Source organism: Temnothorax americanus, unplaced genomic scaffold (genome assembly GCF_048541705.1).
Source record: "Temnothorax americanus isolate GAGA-0224 unplaced genomic scaffold, ASM4854170v1 Scaffold4, whole genome shotgun sequence".
Classification (NCBI taxonomy): Eukaryota; Metazoa; Arthropoda; class Insecta; order Hymenoptera; family Formicidae; genus Temnothorax; species Temnothorax americanus.
In genome coordinates, this window is record NW_027509547.1 from 6952393 (window position 1) to 6974369 (window position 21977).

Consider the following 21977-nt stretch of genomic DNA (forward strand, 5'->3'; position numbering starts at 1 on the left):
ACAATTCTATTCTGATATTACTCTCTCGTTGATTTCTCAAGCTGTACAATTTCGTGTATAAAAATATATGAAGATATATTTTAAGAGAATATCTTAATATGTATTATATCTCTATTTATATACATAGTTTGAAAAACTGTGTTGCAGCTTTTAATGTTCTGATCCGTTTCGCAATAATAATTTTATTATGAATTCTCGGCTGATAAGTTAAAGTTATGTTGTTATGTAGATATACATATATCTCAACGTTTTTCTTCTAGATAGACTTTCAAGGACTTTGCATAAGCACCACGTGCTGCATTTTTATGCATGAGTATAAATGCTTTTTGTTATTATATATACCTCAGTATGATTATTATCGTTTGCAGTATAAAGGCAACCAATAAATATGCTATTTTATGAAGCGTTGTATGCGAATACGTAAAAATGTTTAAAGCGTGTTTCAAAACGACAAACGTACCGAGCCAAACAGAATTACATGAAATGTTCGCTAAAATTTCGCGCATAAATAAATCTTTTATACTCCAATTACTTCAACTATCTAGTCGTCTATTTTCGTTCATTTTCTGGATTATAGATAAAACGGAAATGTACGAAAGTAAAAAATAACACATATAATTAATTTTGTAAAAAAATAATATAAGAGGTAGTCAACCACAAGACACACACACACACACACACACACACACACACACACACACACACACAGAATAAAATAAAGAATAAAATAAATCAGTTGCATCTGGTCTATGATTACCCCTTTGATCTGAAAGAGATATCTTTTCTCTCATCTATGAATTCTTTGATCAATTTGAACGCCTCGACAACTTCATCAAGAAAATCGACTCTTAATTGATCAAAGAATTCGTAAGTAAAAGGATATACGATATATAAAACTTAGAATATCTTAAATGCATAATTATTTAGTTATATAGAATATGTTGGCGATTTTTTCGATCATTCTGTCTAATCGATCAATCCTACTTAGTGCAATTTAGAAAATTTCAATTTTTTATTTTACTTTATTTGTTTTTGCACGAGTAGACGTATACATCATCCTCCATCAGAAGCACGATCGCCATCATGTCGACAATGGACATAATGTTTAACTTTCAAACAACGTGGAAACAACTCAAGCTCGTTGGCGGTATGTTTGCATTTCGAGCTTCGTTTATCAACGATAATTTGATGAGGTTTCGTTGAGACGTAATGCGGTCGACGCATTATCATAATGATAACGTACGGCTTCATTCGCCACCCCCTAATCCTTTTATTATCGCTAAACAACAAAAGATCAGCCATCTTGAAATAATTTGTTGTCTACCGACTATGTCATTCCTGTTAAAAAATTCATCAGTCAGAGAAATATGTTGATTAATTCTAATCTAGATAATAGCATTGTCCTTGCGTCATAAGTTAGTTTAACAACATTACATTTGTTACGCATATGCCTTTCACAATATCAGTGTTTCTCAAAAGGCGAGCACTGGAACAATTTAATGCGTAATATACAATTGTGTTCAACGTATTATACCTCAAGAGACTCGCAGAAATGATTTTTAGTTCGCCTACAGAGCCCGAAAAGTAAATATCGATGACAATGTGTTCGATCAAAATAATAGACGCATATCGATATGTTTAGTTATTAAAAATAAACGAATAGATAACAATATGTCACAATATAATCACATATAAAAAAATGCCTTTTGAATGCCAACCTTGTTATCGAAATAGAATGAATAAACAATTAGAGTGCAATATTTAATGCGCCGTCGTTATTAACGGATCTTTGAGAGTTATTATCCACGTGTAGATACTGCGCAGCTGATGCTTCCTTTTTCGTGTATGCACACATGATACGCCTTGCGCGTGACATAGATGCGCAAGATGATGGGTTGTATACGCCGCGGCAATTACACATTATTACTTTATAGTTTATGCGCTGCATCCCAGGGGTGCCAAGTGACCGATCGAAGAACACCATGGTTACTTCACGGCTAACAAATGGTCCTGTCTCGCTACGCAGCAACTGCTGGCAGTTTTAAACTTGAACTCGCCGGGTTTAGACGACGAGGAGGGAGGGACCCGTGCTCGGCATTTTTACCGTGGCAAGACGAACTCTGTACGCTTAGAGAAGAGGCTCTCGCGATCACGCTCGCATGAATGCCAAAGTGCACCGATAATGCAATTGATAATTTACAAAATGCAATCTACGATCTAGATCGTTGCTCTCCCATGACACCGCGCTGATCATGTTCAGTCCGTCGCCAAAGTTGAAAGAACAAGCCAAGGGCAAAGTGCGGAAAAAATGGCGGCCGTTCCGCGCGACGGATTTTCAATCCTTGATGTATCCTTGCTTCATTTTCTCCCGCATTCTCGGAATATTTCCGTACAAGATCACCGCTTCGGCCTTCGAGATGTCCAAGCCGCGCTACGTCGCGTCGACCATCGTTATAGGCATCTTCAGCGGTTACGGACTGGTGGTACTCTACCAGGTCGACGTTTCCTCGACGATGAAGTTTGCGGGCATACCTGGAGCCCTTCAGTGTAATTGCTATTTAGCACTCAGTTGCTTCATAGCGGTCATCACGTACATTCTCAGCAAGCCGCGAATGCGTTTGCTCCAGACCATGATGGAGATCTCCACGAGAGTGCCCCCGGAATCGTATCAAAAGATATCCAGGCTGATTCATGCCAAGGACGTCTTTGGTTTCTTCTTCCTACTTGGACAGGCGATCAATTGTTACTCCGATACATACGCCGAGACCTTGTTCAAGGTGTTAGCACTATACCTCACCCTGCTGGTGTTTCAGATGGATATGTTGTATATGAACTGCGTTTGTGTACTAAAGGCCTGTTTTAAACGAATCAATGACAATCTGATGAATCTGCGAGAGCTCGTGGTGAGCGACGAGCCGCATCTCCTCAGACGGGTGTACCACGAGCAGAGAAATCCGTTTCTGCTAATGGAGCTCAAAGCCTTGAAGAAGCGGCATCTGATGGTCAGCGATACCGTGCAGATGCTCAACGCGATCTTCAGTCTGCAACTTCTCGCTACCATAGTCATGACTTTCGCTGAAATCACTTTCAGTTTGTACTTCTACATAGTGCAGTGGAAGGAGGGCGTAGCCATTATCGAACTGGAGAAACAGATCTGGTACGCGTACTACATCACGGCCGTAGGATATTATTCTATAAAAATAGCGTTTATGGCGTGGGCTTGCGATACCGGCAAGGACCAGGCCTTGCAGATCGGCACCACTGTTCACGACGTGCTTATCAACACCAGCGATAAACAGATCAAAGACGAGGTAGTAAAAAATACAATTTAATTAATTTTTAATTATTTAATTAATAATAATTTTATATATAAGTAAACAATTATTCGCGTGAATTAATGAACATTTTTTCGCTTTAGCAAATCACGCGCCACTACTATCGATCTTGAAACACAGTCTCAAACTAAAGCTAGAATAGTATACTATTATATACAATAACATAAGATTGATAATCAATTTAACAACACCGATTTTAATACAAAACTTCAAAATACAGGAATAAATAGATATGGAAATACGGAATATGAGATATGTTGCGAAAAATAACATCCAAGCCAGAGTTCGAATCTGGACCTCCTTACTATAGAGACCCTATCCGAGCGTCTTTACCAATTCGACTACTGATGACACATTAATTCATGCGAATAATATTAATAATAATTTAATTTATTTCTACGAAAATGTTCCGTGTGTGTGACATTTTTAAACATTGAATCTATCGGTTAGTTATTCTAACGTTGCAGTTGCAACTGTTTTCCTTGCAAATATTGCATCGCGAAAATACATTCTGCGCGAAAGGTCTCTCTGTGGACGCGACGCTTCTTACCGCGGTAAGCAATCGATCATTTACATTAATTACAAACATATTATTTACCTTGTGATTTTTCTTGTAGATAGTGGGTAGCATCACCACATATCTATTGATTTTAATACAATTCATGGTCACATCGAAATCTTGCGGACAGCAGCCGTCAACCAATATTACCCAGATAGTCTAATTATAAAACATACGTAATCAAATAAAGAAACCCGTTTTTAGATATCAAAATACTCTTTTTATCCATTACGAGTTATTATCGCCTGATATCGATATGTGTTGTAAATAAACGTTTTCACACACATAAAAATTAACAATCTATAAAAATGTACTTTTAATAAATTTTATTTGTTTAAGTGTAGTGTGTGATATAATAAAACATTTCTGAAGAAAATATCGCTTTGGATTCATTATATTACGTAATCTAAGCTCTTAATTATTCTTGCATTAAAATTAACACTGTGCGGACACCGTGTTTTTAGGAGCATTCACCCAAACATATCCTGGAACTTTTAAGTCTAAAGGGTTTTTGAAAACTTTACTGTGTTACAACAAAATCTAGAAAAATTCATGTATCATCTTTAAGACTTCAAAAAGTAATTTCTATACTTACGTAGGCCAGAACTGTTGCAATTCTTTTTTTTCCATTCCCATGGGAATCATAAATGAAAAATCGACTTACACCTTAAAAGACCTACGGTGTCCGCGCAGTGTTAAATTTTATTTCGTTAATCTATACGATTTGGAATTCATTTCTGACATCCAAACATACATATACGTAATATTGCAAATTCATTTCTGATATGTGAAAATATAATTAATATTTCAAGTTTTATCTCCGACAACGTATATCGTACATCATTCTACGATGACCAGCAGCAGTTTAGTAACACAGATATGAATAAAAGAGCAATTAATTTTTCGTTTCATTGACGTCACATGGACGGCGATATCAGCGCGGAAATTCAGCGATAAATGCAATTCTCTTCGAGGTCTAAAATTACATCTCGACATTTCGCACTGCAGGAGAATGAATTGCGCTGCGAGCTGCAACGTATGCACATAATTTTTAGGCTTTTCCTTCGCGAAATCCTCGTCTTTATCGCCAGCGAGTGACCCACGGAAGTGACTTTTGACCCTGTTTGTCACATTCGCTATTGCTAAATCGTAAATTCGCAAGTCCTTGAATTTTTTTTACAGCGTAAATGTGTCTTTTCGTATTTTAAAGCAATAAAAATTTATCGCCTTCGTCGCGATTCGACGTTCGCTATCTGGTATTTGTAAAAAGGAGAGAAGATACCGCCTGCAATATCTTTGTCAACGACGGCTGATTGAAGTAGACATTTCAGTGTTAAAATGAGCTCGTGGAAACGCGTATAGAACAAAAAAATTACTACGAGTTATTATAGGTGCAACAAGGAATATACACGTCACGTCTGCAGCGGTTTGTATACTTTAATAGCGATTCGCCGGCGACGGCCACGAACCTGAGTTTTTATTCAGCGCGGAGACATGTTGCGGGGTGTAGCCGGATCGCGATCTATTGTCAAGGTTAACGCTCGACTGCGTATTATCGCGCAGTTAACGAAAACTTCCTGTATTTTACTACTTACTAGCTATTTGGCTCAATCTGAGGCGCGATTCTGTGTACTCGCCCACCGATGATTGCCGGTGTCGATAAACGCTTTGCCTACCGGATAGATATTATCGTCCATATATAGACGCAAAGGTTAATTTAGACTAAAAGGCTAAATGCGTTAATGATTTTAATCGGACTTTAATGCCGCGACGCGAGGCTCGGGTCACGGCAAGCAAACGACATATTGTTTATCGCACGCGCGACAGGCGCCCAAGTACTTACTTGGGAACAATTTTTCTGCGGGTCACTGCTATACACTCTTTTACTCCCTTTACTTCTTACTCCCGTACTTTCTTTTCATTTCGTCTAGAGTTCTAGAGCCCAAAAAGCAACGAAATCGAGTATCGACGAATGTAGGCTGCATATGAGTAAATTATTTCGGCACCGAGCGACGCGACGCGCCATTCATCTCGACTGGACATCAGTCCGGGTCCAGCCGAATATATTTCGGCGCAAACTGAATGAGGCTGCAATTATGCGACAGATGCAAATAAGTTTCGTAGAAAAATGACGTGGGTAAAAACTGAAATGTCAACAGACCAACAGAGGAGTGCTATTTTGTATTCAATTGAAAAAAAAAAAAAAAAATGGAAAATGTTGTAAGTTTAACCGACACAATCGCACAAACCGATAATAATCTCATCCGTGTACATACGTCGGTCAAGCGATATCGATGGGTGAAGGACCCGCCGATAGGATTGTCGACTACGACTGACACTTATTGTTAATTTAAAACGGCGCACATCCGTGAGAAGTTGTCGCGAATAGCTCCGGTCGACAAACGTCGGTACGGAACGTTATCGACACCGACAATCATCGGTGGACGAGTACAGAATAGCGCTCCAAATAGAGTCAAATAGCTAGTATAGAGCTACATAACTAGCTAGTAAGTAATAAAATGCAGGAAGTTTTCGTTAACGTTGTATACATAACGCAAACGACAAATAAATTTGGACGGAACACTTGCCTCCGGTGTTAACATACCTATATAATCTATCATTATTATAATTTTTTATTAATCGCTCGAGCCATTAATTATTTGTGCGCGATCTTGATAAGAAACGCGTGAATCAAGAAAGTGGAACAGCGCTGCATAACGGTGATGTTTGTACAAAATCTCCTAAACTCTCTCGCCACTTTTAGTTGACAGAAAGAGGTGAACTTGCGATAAACGCGATAGCCTCTCCCGATATTTGTGCCAAAGAAAGATCATTTCCAATTTCGTCAAAGAATCCATCGAGGAAAGACTCGTTCGATCTAGGATACGCTCTGTGCGCCGTATAATTCTACGTGAAACCGTGACGGCCACGTGCTGCGCGGCGGCGCACATGGCGCGCATCTACGCGAATACTCGGCGCGATAACTGCAATAACCGCATCCGTATTGATCGTTCGCGCCTCACGCGAAACGAGATCTTACGCATAAGCGTGCGCGTACTCGCCGCGATTCTTTCAGACAGAGCGCGCGGAATTCCGTTCTTTTGTGTAATTTTGGCGGCGGGGCTGCGGAGAAAGAGGTAAAAAAGAGAGAGAGAGAGAGAGAGAGAGAGAGAGAGAGAGAGAGAGAGAGAGAGAGGGGGAGAGGAACATCGCGCGGCCGTGCAGCGTGGAGCGTGGTGCGGCGCGCGCGTAGGCGATCACGCAATTTCGCGATCCTGTCTCATCGCCACGGCGCCTCTGACCGATACGCAATTGTCAGTGCCGCGCCAACCGCCGCGCCGAGTGAACGTCCAGGAGTGTTGCTCTTGCGCGCACCGAATATACCGCTCGCGAATCGGAGCCGCTATTCGGAAAACAGCAGCTGCAGCGGATTCTTCTCTCAGCTGAGCGACGTCGTACTCTTTGATGCGAGTGACGGAAAGCCAAAGTCCCCCGAAGAAACGCAGACGTCTGATAAAAAACAATAATAATAAAGAGGAGTTTAAAGTTTGAAGTGCTGGAGCGAAATTGACGGCTCGCGCGCGCGGACGAACCCGCGATCTCTACGCTCGTTAGTGGACATTGCGAGGAATTGACGAGCGTATCGAACTCTCTCTCGTTCTCTCTCTCTTTCTCTTGTACACGCTACGAATTAAATAAAGTACAAAAGAGGCGGCGAGCTCGCCGCGTCGAACTCCAGTGCAAGTTCGCGGATGAACGCCCCGTGCGATCTGGGAATCCATGCAAAAGTGTGGCCTTGCCTGCGAATCTCCGATGCCGCTGTCACCGTGTCACGGGCTTTCCTCGCACTCGCAGTAAAGGCCTTCACACGCGATTCGACGGAAGACGTGAGACGTAAATTGTAAGGAAATCCACCAATCTCAGAGTCGACTATTCCCCTCTTTAAGAGGGAAGAAAAGGGGAATAGTCGACTCTGATTAGTGGATTTCCTTACGATTTACGTCTTACGTCTTCCGTCGATTCGTGTGTCCAGGCCTTAACCGAGCACGGCGACGAGGTCTGGGATATAAACAAGCGAATCACGTAATCGACGTGCCATCGGCGCGAGTGGGATGCAGCGATTTTAATTCCCCGCCGTCGGTCTACGCCGCACGCCGCGGCTATGCTTAGAGAGAGGCGCAAGGGCGCCTCTTGAGACCGATTCCCGTTCGACAAAGTAAGTTATCGGCATAGCTTTCCTCTATAATTCGCCTCGCATGAGACGCGACGCTTCCCACAGCATGCGCTGCAACCTGAAAAATTCCTGTTACAACGCTTAGTTTCTTGTATCTAAGTTGATATCACTTCGACGACGTCCGAGAGCTTAAGTTATCTCGTCCGGTATTTTATCTAGTTAAATTTTGTCACGCGTAACTACGCACGAAAAAATTGTTCTTTTTTTTACGCAGCAAACGGTAATTAAAATTATCACTTTAATAAGAAGTTAATTACCGGCGCTTTCAAAATTTTCGATCATCGTCATTGTGACGTTTTATCTCTTCTTTTAATTCCGGTAATTATTTACCTCTAAGTTGATGTCTTTAAAAAGGCGTCGCTTATCTTAAACTTTGCGAAATATTGCAAACTGCACTTTCGTTTGTGGAGTAATAATATATAATAATATTCTAAAACAACTTCCTTATATTTAAAAGTCACTGTTATTAAGAAACCGACGACACGGACAATGAAATGAAAGATTGGGTTCGTGCTATATTTACGTCGGCGCGACTCTTGTATCACCAATCCTAATCGAGACGACGTGCCAAGAAATGTGGGTAAAGCATTTGGCGCACTTTGTGGAATTGTTAGAGCACTGTCTCTCGTCATAAATAAGTGTGTGACTCGTCTAAACTCATATAGAAGTCACGACACGATCACCCGTTCTAATGTATGGGAAATTTCAAGTCTTGCTTTCAGCAAAAAATTCATTATCACGGGACTGCTATACGAATCATAATTCTAGACATCACGAAAAATACATTTATAAATCGGCTTAAAAATAATTCAAGAAAATCTTTTCTTGATACAGCCGAGGAGAATATAAACTCAGGATGGATAACACAATTAGCTCAGATAATATAAAAACCAAAAGCAAATAAATTAAAAATATCATTAAAACGCCCGGTATAAATAGAGTAAATGATTATAATAAAAAAAATCGGGTCGCGCCGCGAAAAGTTTAATTGAGGCTTCACGCGCGAATCCGCGCTCGGCGGAAGTCAGTGAACTTTTTGCAGAGTATACGCGACGCGCGATAGACGTGACGTTTTCGTTAGACGCGCTCGAGCGCGCAATAGAGTCTTTGAGTTATTACACGGTGTTAGCAGAGACTAACAAGAATTTATGAACGCGACAATGAGTCGTCTGGTCTTGTCGACAATATGCGACGAGTGTTTTTTATGTACCATTGACTCCAGCCGCATTCTTCTACATAATAAAATTGTTCTCTTCAAAGTTGACCGTTTTTCCATTTGATAATATTGCTCTGAAGGGAAATATAATTTCTTTACTTGCTGCGCATATATTGCCCTTGCTGTTATAATTAAATTCTAATTATATTAAAGTCTAATTCCGCTTTTTTGTATTTCAAACAATACTGCACTGTTAAATGTTAAAGGATGAAATTTAAACCAGTACCTTGAGTTAGATAACATTTTGTTATTTTTAATTACTGTGTGTCGAAATTTATTATTTTAAAACAAAATAATATTATTTTAACTCCTTTGGTTTAGATAAATTAACGATACATTGAGTAGGAGCAGTGGTGACCTATATAGGAATGGTTAAAAATGACTCAAATTGAGTATAATTTGACCCTGCGAATTTAACAGTGTACGTAGTTGAGAAAATTAAAATTAGAAAGCAATTGAAAGAGTAACTGTTCTTCATTTTTAATTTTCTTAATGGATGCTTCTGACTATTTCTGAAGCTCTTAATTCACTCTCCAAATAAAAAAATCAAACATCTCGGGCAACGTCAATCATTCGATTCGCGCTTATTGCTCGATTCACGTTTATCATCGCGCAGACCTGACGTGACGTGCGTTATAGTAGCGTAACGGACGCGAAGTGCATTGAAAACGCTTGTCGAAGACGGATTGAGTCAACTTGTGCCAATATTGTCGTTCGATAAATTCGGCGCGAGCAAACAGCCGGCGATGTGGTCGATTATCATCGTGGCGAAACTTACGTGCACGTACGAGATAATTTAATTCTCATTCAAGGTTGTTTTGAATCTATATATGCGGTGCGTCGAAATACTCATTGTAAAATCTGTTTGAATGAAAGGTGTAAATTCGCATACGCGTGTTTTGATTCGCGGGTTCGACGAATTATCATTTTCGTCGGCGGAACGGCAAATAAGTGAATTCACGAACTATGGTATGTGTACGTCATGTACATACGTACGTCAACGTAGCTCGTATCACGCACCGTTTATCTGGTTTATCATCGTCCGCTGCATTTATTATCTACGGTGCGATGGCACGTGCGTTATAAAAGCGTGATAATTACTGATTAGCAATGTGCCAAAAAGCGATGTGTTACCCACCCTCCTACGCGCGGTTAACCGAATGCGGTGTTCCTCCTCCGCGCCGGACCGAAATACAATTCATCTGATGCTCCTCTCGCAACACTGAAATTTTACGAAAGTAATAATTTCGCGCACATTAATGCAATTTCGAATGCAATAAAGTACATATTCCATTTATACAAAGCTTCAATGAGCGTATGCGTAATGTCTTTTTTTTTTTTTTTTACCTTTTCGATAGTCCCTTGATTTTTATATCGCGGTTTCTTCAGACGTGAACTAGAAAGTTACGACGCTACGTAGTTTTGAATGCCTTGAACATGCGATTATCGTGGAGTTTAGCGTGGCGCTCAAACGTGAGCGGTTCGTACGGTTACGTGGTAAGAAATCATCACGAAAACACGAAATAATCTATGCATACGAGACAGACGACAGGAATGCGGACCTGCTATTTTGCCGAAAATAGCGACGCGTCCGTCTCTCTTTCTTCGTTTTTATGGCCGATATCGCCGCCGCTACTCTGAGATTCGCTCTTCGCTTGTTTCGATCGCTCGACCTTGCCCATGATAGCCATTCTTACGATTCCAGTCGATCGGAACTATAGCGTCGATTCGCTTGGGAAAAGACCTCGTAATTTTACGCCTTTGTTGGAATTAATCGATTCATTTTTTCCGAGGTCATTTCACATACTGCGCCATATGCCTATTTAGATAATATACTTATTAACTTGCAAGTTGTAATTTACCCGAGCGATATGCCGTGTCTTGATATGCGTAAAGAATTTGCGCGGGTGGCGTATTTGCGATTCGACACACAGGCGAACGGGGAATTATTTTAATTTTTGCTCAACTTGCATGTAATTAAACGTGCGGTTCACACACGAGTATAAAATCTCGATTTACGTCAGCCGGTCTCGCGCGCCTCCTTCCGCGATGTGCTGCATCGCCTTCGAATTACGGCCAATGTTGGTTTTGCGCAGTTTCGCACTTCCAATTGCGTCGTTAAGACTTTCCATTTATCTTGTATATCTCAGCGTGCTCCGATTGCTACACGTCGCGTTGCTTCACTTCTCTCTCGGAGCCCAATTGCGACGCAAGAAGCCTCGACAAAGTTTTCGATTCGCGACGTTACTTAGTTGGCGCTGGGCGCTACCTTTCATTCCCCCCAGGCGAAGGCATTAATTATGCGGGAGGAAAGAGTTCGCGTATGCACAACGAATGCACGTGCGTGCGATTTGCACGCAAATAGCGACCCCGTTGACATCATGAGGCGTGCATTTTCTTAACTTTCCTTGTGATCAGCATGGGCCTTCGGGGTCTCTGATGAAGAAGAAGACGTGCGTTCGCTTAAGCCTTAAGGCATCAAAAAATACAACAAAGAAGTAACCGCAGTCTCATTGATGTAAATATTTTTAGCGTACAATTACAATTTCCATTTTATTTCTACTTGTAAAATTTTCATATTATTGAAATTACCATATTCATATAATCTTCATAATTATTTCAATTTCGTGTGATGTATGGACGGGCAGAGAAGGGAGAGAAAAATAGAAGAGCCGAACATTGTGCCGCTCAAAGTATGTTTCTAAATTCGATCTTCGTGACTCCCCTCAAGATGCTGATGAAATCGCGATCGCCGCGTTTCAATTCGACGAGTGATTTTCGCGCACTTTCTCTCGTTGCCTCGAGAGAGAGCGAACGGAATCCATTCATGAGAGAGCGGAAAGATAATAATTTTCTACGAGCGTACAAGAGTATAGCGCGACGTGAGGCGCACGATGACAAGTCGTTTTTCTCGGGCTACGTAATGGCACACGATGCACGGCGTGTTACAGCACGAAGATAAAATCGGATCTGGGTTGCGCCGCAAGTCGCGAGTGCGTGAGTCAGTCGACGCCAGTCGCGTCGTCCGCCTGGAACAAACAGAATTATTAGGCTGATGTACGAATAACGGCTGCTTCGGCATTGACCGATGCATATTTTTCTACTAGATAAACGTTTCCACGAAACCCATTACGTAACAGATTACGGAAAGCCTTCGGAGAGGAAGAATGCCTGACAGTATCTTATTTCCTTTCCTCTATAAATCAGAAAGCAACCTTCCTTTTGGAGGGCTCCAACTAAGCCACGTTATGACGTAATCGAAGACTTAAATTAAATTCATTGAGAAAAACAACTTGGAAACAATGGAGAAACATTATTCCATTCCTTTTTTTATGCCTATATACGCTATTACTTGCAAGTAGTTGTTTCCATATACACACGCGTTTCTTCCGTCTTAAAAACATGATTTATGTAAAGAACCATTTTTACTTCAAGATAAGAACTAATGAATACGTACAGCTGATGATTTATTCGAAAAATCCTAGATCAGAAAATTATCTACAAAATATATAATAAAGTTTTGCAAATATACCGGACAAACACTTATTTTCGACGAACACACTATGTATCAGTATGTAACCATTTATACTTCCGACTCACCGCCCGCTGCGAGAAATTGACGAGCATTCCATTCGTTCGATCTTCGTGCCGAGTCACTTCCATTAGCCCAACGATAGTCAAGATCCTAATCGTCAGGTAAGTATGGCGTGCTATTAGATGTCGATTATGGAAACGCATCGTAAATGCTAAAAAAAAAAAAAAAAATTATTTGCTCTACGCGGATACGTAATTACTTAACGTAATTACTCTTGCATAAAGATAATTATTCTATCCGTGTAACAAAGTAAGTAGAGTTATTGATCGCCATAATACGATTTATCGAACTAGTTCGTTAATTACTTCACAAACTGCATAATTAATTTTCTTCCCTCATTAAAATTACATATTCAGAAACTTTGGAGTTTAGCCTTATGGCAAGCACAAATATTTTCGATCTCGATAATAATTATGCGCATTTATATTATGCGTATGGATAGGCTGTATCGGTTATCACGCATGACGCGACACTTTTTTTGACGTATATCGACGTAAACAAGTATAATTTTTTTTCACAAACGCTGCGACGCGACGACACATGCCGATAATTACAAGATATATACACACCAAGGATTCATAAGTTTTTAATAAATAAAGATACGTTCGTGCGTGCGTGCGTTAAAAAACATTTCTACCATAATGTTCTACAGTTTACGACTTCACGATAATGACACTTGTGAAGTTATTTCTCCGAATTGTACGATCAATTAATTATTAATATATGCAATATACGATGACACCAAATATATGTATAATATACATGTAATCAAAACAAAATGTTCAACAAAATTTTGATCGCAATTCTTCCTTATAAAAATAACTAGTTATATATAAATTATGTTTGGATTAATGTTTAAAACTATTTTTACTTACGTAATATAACGTAGTAAACTGTTATTGGTTTTTTTAGAGAGCTCTAACATAAGATTGAAGCAAAGAAAATTTTGGAAATTTCCACACCGAAAGTGAGACATTACTTTTCACAAATATTTTGAAATATCTTCCAGATATCATAGTGAATCATATCGAGACATATGTGTAGTCACGATAATGTGCTGACAATGAGGCGCTGTCATACAATTCGAGATCGTGAAAAGCTAAAGAAAGGTCTAGACGAGTCAGAGGCGCCCGGAAGTGATCTGTATCGCGGGTGCCCGTTTATAGGCGCCGACGAGGTAACGCACGTGTCGCCAAAGTAAATTAAGCGCGGCCGGATAAATTTGCGTTGGCAACCGCGTCCCTCGATGTTTGCATAGAGAGAATCAGCCTCTCGAGTTACGGATTTCTTTGTGTCCTTCGACCGGTAACTATTAAAATATGTTTATATAAAAATTGTTTAAGTGCTGACAAGATATTGTTATAAATGAGCTTTCGTTTGCTGTGATCTTCGTTTTGCTTTCAAATTCACCAGAATAACTTATCCGAGTTTGAACACGTTCAATCTCTCGGAGGTTATCAAGTGTCCGCTATCATCACGGATACGAGGTATGATATGAGGAATTGAAAACAAATTCGCATCGGGGTACTTCTGCAAAATGCGGACACATATAGATTAAGTGGTCAGCGACATTTACGATAGGTCGAAACTAGGGCATCTTTGGTGTCGATAATTATGAAAAAAATATCTGTTCATGAGGAAAGATATCGGCAAATTTTGAAAATATCTTGCATTTAGTTTATCGAATATATATACACTTTTACGCGCTGTATAAATGAGCTCTATACGTACTGAAGCTATCAAAGATTTGGGGTAACCAAAACAAGTCTAAAGAATAGATAGATTTGATTTAAAAGCTGTCTTTATCAGAGGTTTGCTGACTGGTTGGTGCCATTATTACATTATAGCTAAAAACGTTAACTCAACTATATACTGTCAGGATATCAATATAATTTTTACAATTTTTTAAACTATGTTGTACAATCACGTTTAAATAATTTTATAAAATTAACTGATAAATTAATAAAATGTAAAATCAGTAAAATAATATAACAAAATCGCTTTTACGATAATTTAACCTATCAAATATCTTAGGAATTATATGTTTTCAGCTAGGATAGTACTAATATAAAGAGGTACTGGCCTGTACATGTGTCTTCTCATGTGGTACACTATGGGTTTGTTTGCTTTAACTTCAACTGTGTGTAGTGGTATCTTCTACACTTCCACACAGAACTTTCTGAAATTGAGTGCAAGAGATGCAATTAAAACGAGTTGATCGTAGCTGATGGCTCACTCCAGTGTGTATAGAGCTCATTGCGTTATATAATATACCGACTTTTGAACAAAAACATATTTATTTACTTTCAAAATCCGTGTTCAAAACACATGTTTTTCAATTATCTCTATTATTTCTTTTTAATTTTATCTTCGTGATACCGGTATGATAAGAAGTACCGATGTTTTATAAGGACAACATCGAGCGTTATTGATATATTCGCGCTATTTGATCGGAACAAACGAAAGAAAAACGAAAAATTCTAAAGCTCAATTGCCCTACTAAATGAAATAAATATAAAATAGTCCTACTAATTTATAGTTACAACAGTTATTACAAGATTATGTCACTCACTTGACAATAATATAGCATGAAAAAATTTGTAACTCTTAAATATTTAATTTAATATATACCATAAAGATATAAAATCTCGGAAAATTTGGTAAAAATATACATGTGAAAAATATCGGAAACATCTATATATATTTTTTTGTGCAAAAGACTAATCGACGATACGTCAATGGTCTAGTTTCCACCGAAGTCGTTAATTCGCACCTATATAATGCGGTGTAGAACCGAATTTAAGTCGATGGAATTGAATTGAAGATTTCGGTGAAAACTAGGCTAGTGTTACCGAAACACATTTCTTTTATATGCGATTTCTTGAATTTTGTCTCAAGGTAAATCAAGCTTTTTGTGTTCTTTTCTGAGCATTTTAATGAACAAAATACCGATCTGTTTGGCGTCGACCAATGCCATGCACTCGCAAGTTGCGATTTCTGCAAGAGCACCCGCGAAAGACGTCATGCACGAAAGTAACGGTTCACCAGTGTGACTACTGCTTGAAACAATCTGTTCGCATCAGTCATGCAAAACAGCGGACCGCGAGCCGCAGTTACAATAGCATTATGAGCGAGTGCGGCTGCAAAGCTGTCGTGTTTATGGCCATACGTTTCACTCTCAAGTGGGTAGTTTGTAGTACTCAACGAGTATATTAAAGTATAAATATATTCCGCGGCCTGTCGAGTTTAAAGCAAATATTGTCAAAAGCAAACAGTTTGTAATTTAATACTGTAATAAAGTCTGCGTGTCTCGAAGCCTCTAAAATGATCAATACAGGATTTTGTCTTGTAATCGTATTTTCAGCATAAACAAGTGCGGCGGAAGCGATGCGACGCCTGCAATTTTGTTTTATTTTAACGAACACCGAGTTCGTTTTCTCTCGTAGGCGGAAATATTTCTCTCTTCAACACGACTGTTTATCTCAGTTGTTTTCTCACTTGTTATTGATTCAGCTAAATAATAAACAATAAAACGAACGTATAATAACGTGCAAAAATGTATCAGTCTTCACATTCTTCATGCATTAGAGAAATCCAAAAATAACGCGATCGACCTTTTAACCTTTTAATTCTCCCAGAATATCTGCAAAAACTGATTACTTGGCAGGCCGAAAACGGCGATATGCATCACGTTCATATGACGCAGCGATCAGCTGACTGTCACATGGAGGCGACGAAAGTGCAAGCTGCATCCCCGATGGTGCAACGTGAGTCACAGTGGCGACCGGTTTCTGCGGTGCCGTTGCGGCGCGGCGTCGAATTCCATACACAGCGTCGTATTACGCCGTTTTTGTATCGTTCTAGCCACGTGGCTGGACAACGATAATAGCCACGTGCTGGTCAATGATAATAATACTTTCTCGCGTGTCACGCGTTATTCCCTGATCGATATTTTCATTAGTTCATCAGCACGACAGTTCGATGCAATTTGGCGGATATTACTCTTGTGGAACACGCACGCTCGAGCATCCTCGTGATTGGCAAGGCTTCCCAAAACACGCAACTCGTCGCGAGAAAAAAATCTGAATTGTTTTAAATTTATCTAGAAGCTATCTGGTTTTTAATTTAATTTGTTAGTTAAATTTATTTAATTAATTGCCGATTTAATCAATTAATTATCGATTTTTGAGAAATTGCGATGTTAGAAATAGTAATATTTTTAGATCAAAACAATTATCAAAAGTGATAGAGGAAACTAATATTAAAAAATGGCGAGATTTTTTTTCCCCAGAAAGCCCCTTTCAAATATCACTGCACGACAGGCCGTTGTCGTCGGCGAAGAGTAGACGGTCTTGCTCATGCACAAGCGATTTTTTTTCGGATTATGGCCGCGCTCTGCGTCGACCTCGATTTCGTTGGCACGCACATGGCGCGCTATCACATCAGCTGCCAAGCGCAACGATATCTCTGCGCGCACCCGCGAGGCAGCATACATTCGATAGAACCTCTTTTCTGTTCGGATGATGAATTGCATATTGTCCAATATTACACAGAATATATTCGTGGTAATTGTGATCGCTGTCAGAGCCCGTCGATTACGACGTTGGAGAACGACGAAAATATCTATAACAAACGTCTTTCTATTAGCACGCTCGTTTGTAGAGGCGATCATATGTAGGTGAATGCCCAGACGTTCACAAGAAATATGTTCATAAACAACAGCTATTACAAACGTAACAATATTGTGCTCTTTTGTAAATAAATAAATAAAAATGAACCATATCCTATTTTTAGCAGCGTAAATCTATCGTACGCTCCAAAATTTCAAGATTAAGAAGTGGATTCCGAAATAAATATTATCTGTGTAGCTTTTATCTACGATTTGATTTGCTACACACTGACCAGGGTTAATCGCCAGTTTCATTAACGTTGTCAATTGTTCGTTTCACTTATCTTTTATCTAATTTTAGTATTGAAAAGTTCGATAAACCAAGATTAGATAAAACATCATCGAGATAAGACTGAAGTTTATATTTTCGTAAACAATGGGGCACTTCTGGTTCCACTCAGTTCCACTTACTTTTCACGACCGTGAATTCCTCGGGAATCGTAAACCTCGATTCAACAGGAATATATAAGGCCCCATTATCCTTTTACGTAAGCCGATACGCTAGAGCTGGTTCATTTCGCTGCTTGCGTTCGGGATAACGCAAGCCTTTCTCAAGCGAGCAATTTCGTCGTGTGAAAGGATTAACCGACATCGAGGCAACCGGCCCTAAGTCGTGATCTCTCGCGTTCCGGGTGAGCTACGCGCATGCCGCGTCGATGAGTGGCTATGCAACGTGCCGCGAGCGGATAAGTATGCAAGTAAGCAGGTCGATGCACTCCACGCACACCTGGTCCGTGCGAAATAGCCGGTCTGTCCTTGACACGACGTGAACCGGCCGCTTCTCTATCTCGGAGTAAAGCCCCACTCGATTTGCTCGGCAAACGAGACCGCTCCTCCGACTTGGGCTTCAACCGCTTAAAAAAAAATTTTACAATTGAACGGTGATTTAACCCTATACGTAGGATCATGTTTTACGATTCGGTATCGGTTGTATACATATACGCGGAAATAAAATTAACTGAAATTGCTCTGGTCACGCCCTTGACTTTTCTATAATTTTGCAGTCGACCATTTGTCACGATTGATTTTCGCCCGCCGACAAGTATACCGTCGCTTTTTGTATCCGTTCCGAATGTTTGGCAGTTCGCTATTGACCTATGCACACTGCAACCGTGCCAAGTCACAGAATGGTGCACTGGTATATCGATCGATGCGATCTCTTAAGTATAATACATTATGCATTCAGGTCTGATTTAAAGCTATGGCAATCTTTTGACCGAGTCAACATATATAGACTACGATGAAGGCTCCTACTAAGAATTTCTATTTATTGTTAGATGACAATTTCGATATAAGAAACCTTATAAAGTCTAAAGAATTTACAAATATAAAATGTGTTCCGATTCGACTGATAAAATATATTGTTCTACTGAAAAGAAATCTTGAAGTGATATATATTTATATATATATAAAAAAAAGACAGAAATCTCTGCAACACGTTTACTGAAGTACATACAATGAAAGTATCCTTAAAATGAAAGAGGAAACAAAACTGCAATGGATATTTTAATAGTTTTACGAATTAGAGGGTACCGAGATGCGTTGGATCGGCACTGGATGCATGCTATAACTTGCACGGTGGACAGCTGCATCCCCGTTCTCTGGCATCCGTGAGATCGCGTCAAACGGCGCACGTGCCCTCACGCACGGCCCACGCGCACGAGGCCGACGATGAGGGATCACCACGCGGCGCGGGAATGGGCGCGAAACTTGTTTGCGCGACGAACCAACGTCGCGCATTCCGCGGCGCAAGTTGCAGTTATTCAAGGAGCCTTGACTCGTGTTGCCGCCGCGTAGGTGCATCTCACATGTGCAGGCGTGAAACCACGCCAGCGGGGAGGAAGAGAGATGTTGCGGTTCGCGAACCGTAAATGGACCGGGGTTAATTGTAGATTACCGCGAACGCGCGTAACGTGGGGCACAAGTGCACGAGGAGTATTTCTCGTGCTATCGAGATCTTCGTATCAGATCGCTCCACTTTACAACATATCTGTCGCGATCAATCCTCGACGTAGATGGAACAAGAAAATAAAAGATGTCGGTAATAAATGACGATAAACACATATGTGTTTTTTGTTTGAAAAATAAAGCGAGCTTATCATATTCACCTTCTCGACGCAATTAATTTTTTATATCCATAATTAAATACGTAAATAGAAAAAACAGTTTTTAATTTAATATAATTTTGCTTCCTCTCTCATAAAAGCTTGGTTTCCGTGAAAAAATTTTTTTTTCAGGTATCTTTGGCAAAGTGTTTAAAATGTTCTAAAACGTCGAACAATCACTTCTGTACAAAATGCACGTAGCCTGAACTTGTGCTACTAAGCTGACCCATTTTCAATTCATAAAAAGGTTAAATTTAAAATGGAAAAAGTGTGCAAATTTGAAACTTGCACATTGCTGCCTCATCATTGCAGATCGCTACCATTGCTCCTATAATTTTATTTCGCTCATAAAGCTTCCTCTATGAGAAAGCCAAACTAGTAAATACTAATAATTATGCATCAAATAAAATATAATAAGCTTCCTCATAAGAGGAGCTTTTTAATTTAATCCGTCTTTATACTGTCTCGCACGTTCAATCCACAATTATTCAAAATTCATCAGAAATGCTTTCTTTCTTTTGTACATGGCATTTCCTTCTTCTACTCAAGGGATTGATTACTATAATAAGGAAGGAAACCAATTAATTGTGGGCTGAGTACCAACATGAATCATTAATTAGTTGAGATCCCACGAATACACGTCGAAAAGTAATCTTCGAGTAAGACTTTAATATTTGGACGGAAATCATTTTGGAATTGTGCCCTACCGTAATTCTTTTTAATTTCAAATTTATTTTTTTAACTGAAACTGTTCGATATCTAATGATAATAAAAAAATCTTTTGGCTCCTACTACATCTACTAGTTTCTTTCGTTTGTGGCATATTTCTCCTATGTTTAACAGATCTATTGTTAAAAAGTTGAGGTATGTGTATTGTTTAATCCAGAGCATTGATATGAATCAATCAACGTTCAACGTTCCTGTTTCGCAAACACAGTAGGCCATTGTGCGAAATGTATGGAGATCTTGCGTTACTTCTCGCAAGGTCAACGGAATCGCCACGGCCGAGGCTGATCGCTCGCTGGAATTTGTTCGAAAGCGGCGCGGGAGCGCGATAGAGCCAGTGTGCGCACCGTCGAGCGCTTTATCTGCCGCGTGGGAGGTCCGGATCAATGTAGTTTGCGATGGAACGCGAAAAAATAACGTCGTGGTAATCGCGGCCGCGGTGGTTTATGGGCCGAGCTATCTGCTAGCTATATAGGAATAATGGTGCGTGCGCGTTGGTCGGGGAGTGCGCGAGGTCAAGCGCGCGATGGTAGTCTTTTGTTCGTCCAGAGTACTCCAGACTCCAGAGTACCGCCGCCTGGACAAAGGAACGCGTAAAATATGCACCTTGCGAAGAAAGAAAAGAGGAGGTGCACGAGATGTTAGAATTTCTCACGCGCAGTAGATCTGAAGATCCGACTTATGCAGCCTAATTTTCAGGCGCGATCTTCTCTCATGATTATCTCGGTGAATATTTATGTGTAGAAAGCAAGAATTTAAAATTCCCATTTAATAACAAACATTATTATGTATCCAATGAAGATTTCACATCCCGAGCACACAAACATTAATTTGCTCCCGCGATAGAATTTATCTGATTTTATTCGATAAAATGTTATAGCTATCTTAATAAAATGTCAATTTATATACGATATCTGGAACTTAATGAACGTGTAATAGTCTCATTTTCATTTTAAGATTACATTATAACCGCATATCATGTACTGAATTAACATAACATTATTAATAACGACCTAGTTCACGTCGTCGCATATGATATACGTCGTACGGTCCATCGCGCGGTTAGTATTGTTAGTAAGTGTTAGAACGTGTACATTTCGGTCAACCGGTACGCTTCACGAGCAATCTCGTGGATAGGAGACCTGTTATTTCCCCGGCACTCACGTACGGACAAGGTTAACCCGGTCGATGAGCTCAGGAGTCAAGCTGGAATCTGCTGGAAGCGATCGTCAGGTATCCACGTAGCGATTCGCTGTCACGCACGAGGGCTTTCTATTCGTTCGCGGCAATGAAACCGCCACGCGTGGAAATCCGGTTTCCGTCCTTCCGTCATTTACACCCGTGACTTTTTTTTTGCACACTCGGGACCTGCTCGATGGGGTTTGATAGATAAGTGTGTCTATACTGTGTGCGACCAAGCGAAAGGACATATGCTTATGGCTCGGGAGGGGGGGGGGGGTCGAGCAGGAAAATTATTTCCCGGCAAAAGAATATCCCGATAAATGCACAGGTTGCACTCGCACACAGTCTTAAGATAA

The 21977-nt window shown here is 40.0% G+C and overlaps 2 protein-coding genes and 1 long non-coding RNA gene across 6 annotated transcripts in view; 2 read left to right on the top strand and 1 right to left on the bottom strand.

Moving 5' to 3' along the window:
• LOC143902727 (uncharacterized) lies at positions 1–5220 on the top strand. 2 transcript variants are annotated; one of them, XR_013258462.1, is made up of 3 exons: positions 1–3311; positions 3556–3889; positions 3953–4010. XR_013258462.1 is itself a non-coding variant. In XM_077415879.1 (3 exons), exons 1-3 carry the CDS (start codon positions 2253–2255, stop codon positions 4055–4057), a joined length of 1251 nt encoding a protein of 416 aa, XP_077272005.1. In that variant the 5' UTR covers positions 6–2252; the 3' UTR covers positions 4058–5220. The 2 variants fall into 2 exon arrangements, 1 of the variants encoding a protein (XP_077272005.1); XM_077415879.1 differs by having other exon boundaries at positions 6–3311; positions 3803–3889; positions 3953–5220.
• A 1872-nt stretch (positions 5221–7092) lies between these two features.
• LOC143902726 (uncharacterized) overlaps positions 7093–21977 on the top strand; it is a 37288-nt gene continuing 22403 nt past the window's right edge. For 2 of the 3 annotated variants that reach the window (XM_077415876.1, XM_077415878.1), the window contains exons 1-2: positions 7093–7795; positions 7928–8110. The gene's annotated coding sequence lies outside the window, so the exon portion shown is untranslated. The remainder of the gene's footprint in view (positions 7796–7927; positions 8111–21977) is intronic. The other variant, XM_077415877.1, reaches the window with a different exon arrangement.
• The window catches only part of LOC143902728 (uncharacterized), a 101630-nt gene continuing 89731 nt past the window's right edge, over positions 10079–21977 (bottom strand). The window contains exon 4 of the long non-coding RNA XR_013258463.1: positions 10079–13090. This is a non-coding gene — a long non-coding RNA (uncharacterized LOC143902728). The remainder of the gene's footprint in view (positions 13091–21977) is intronic.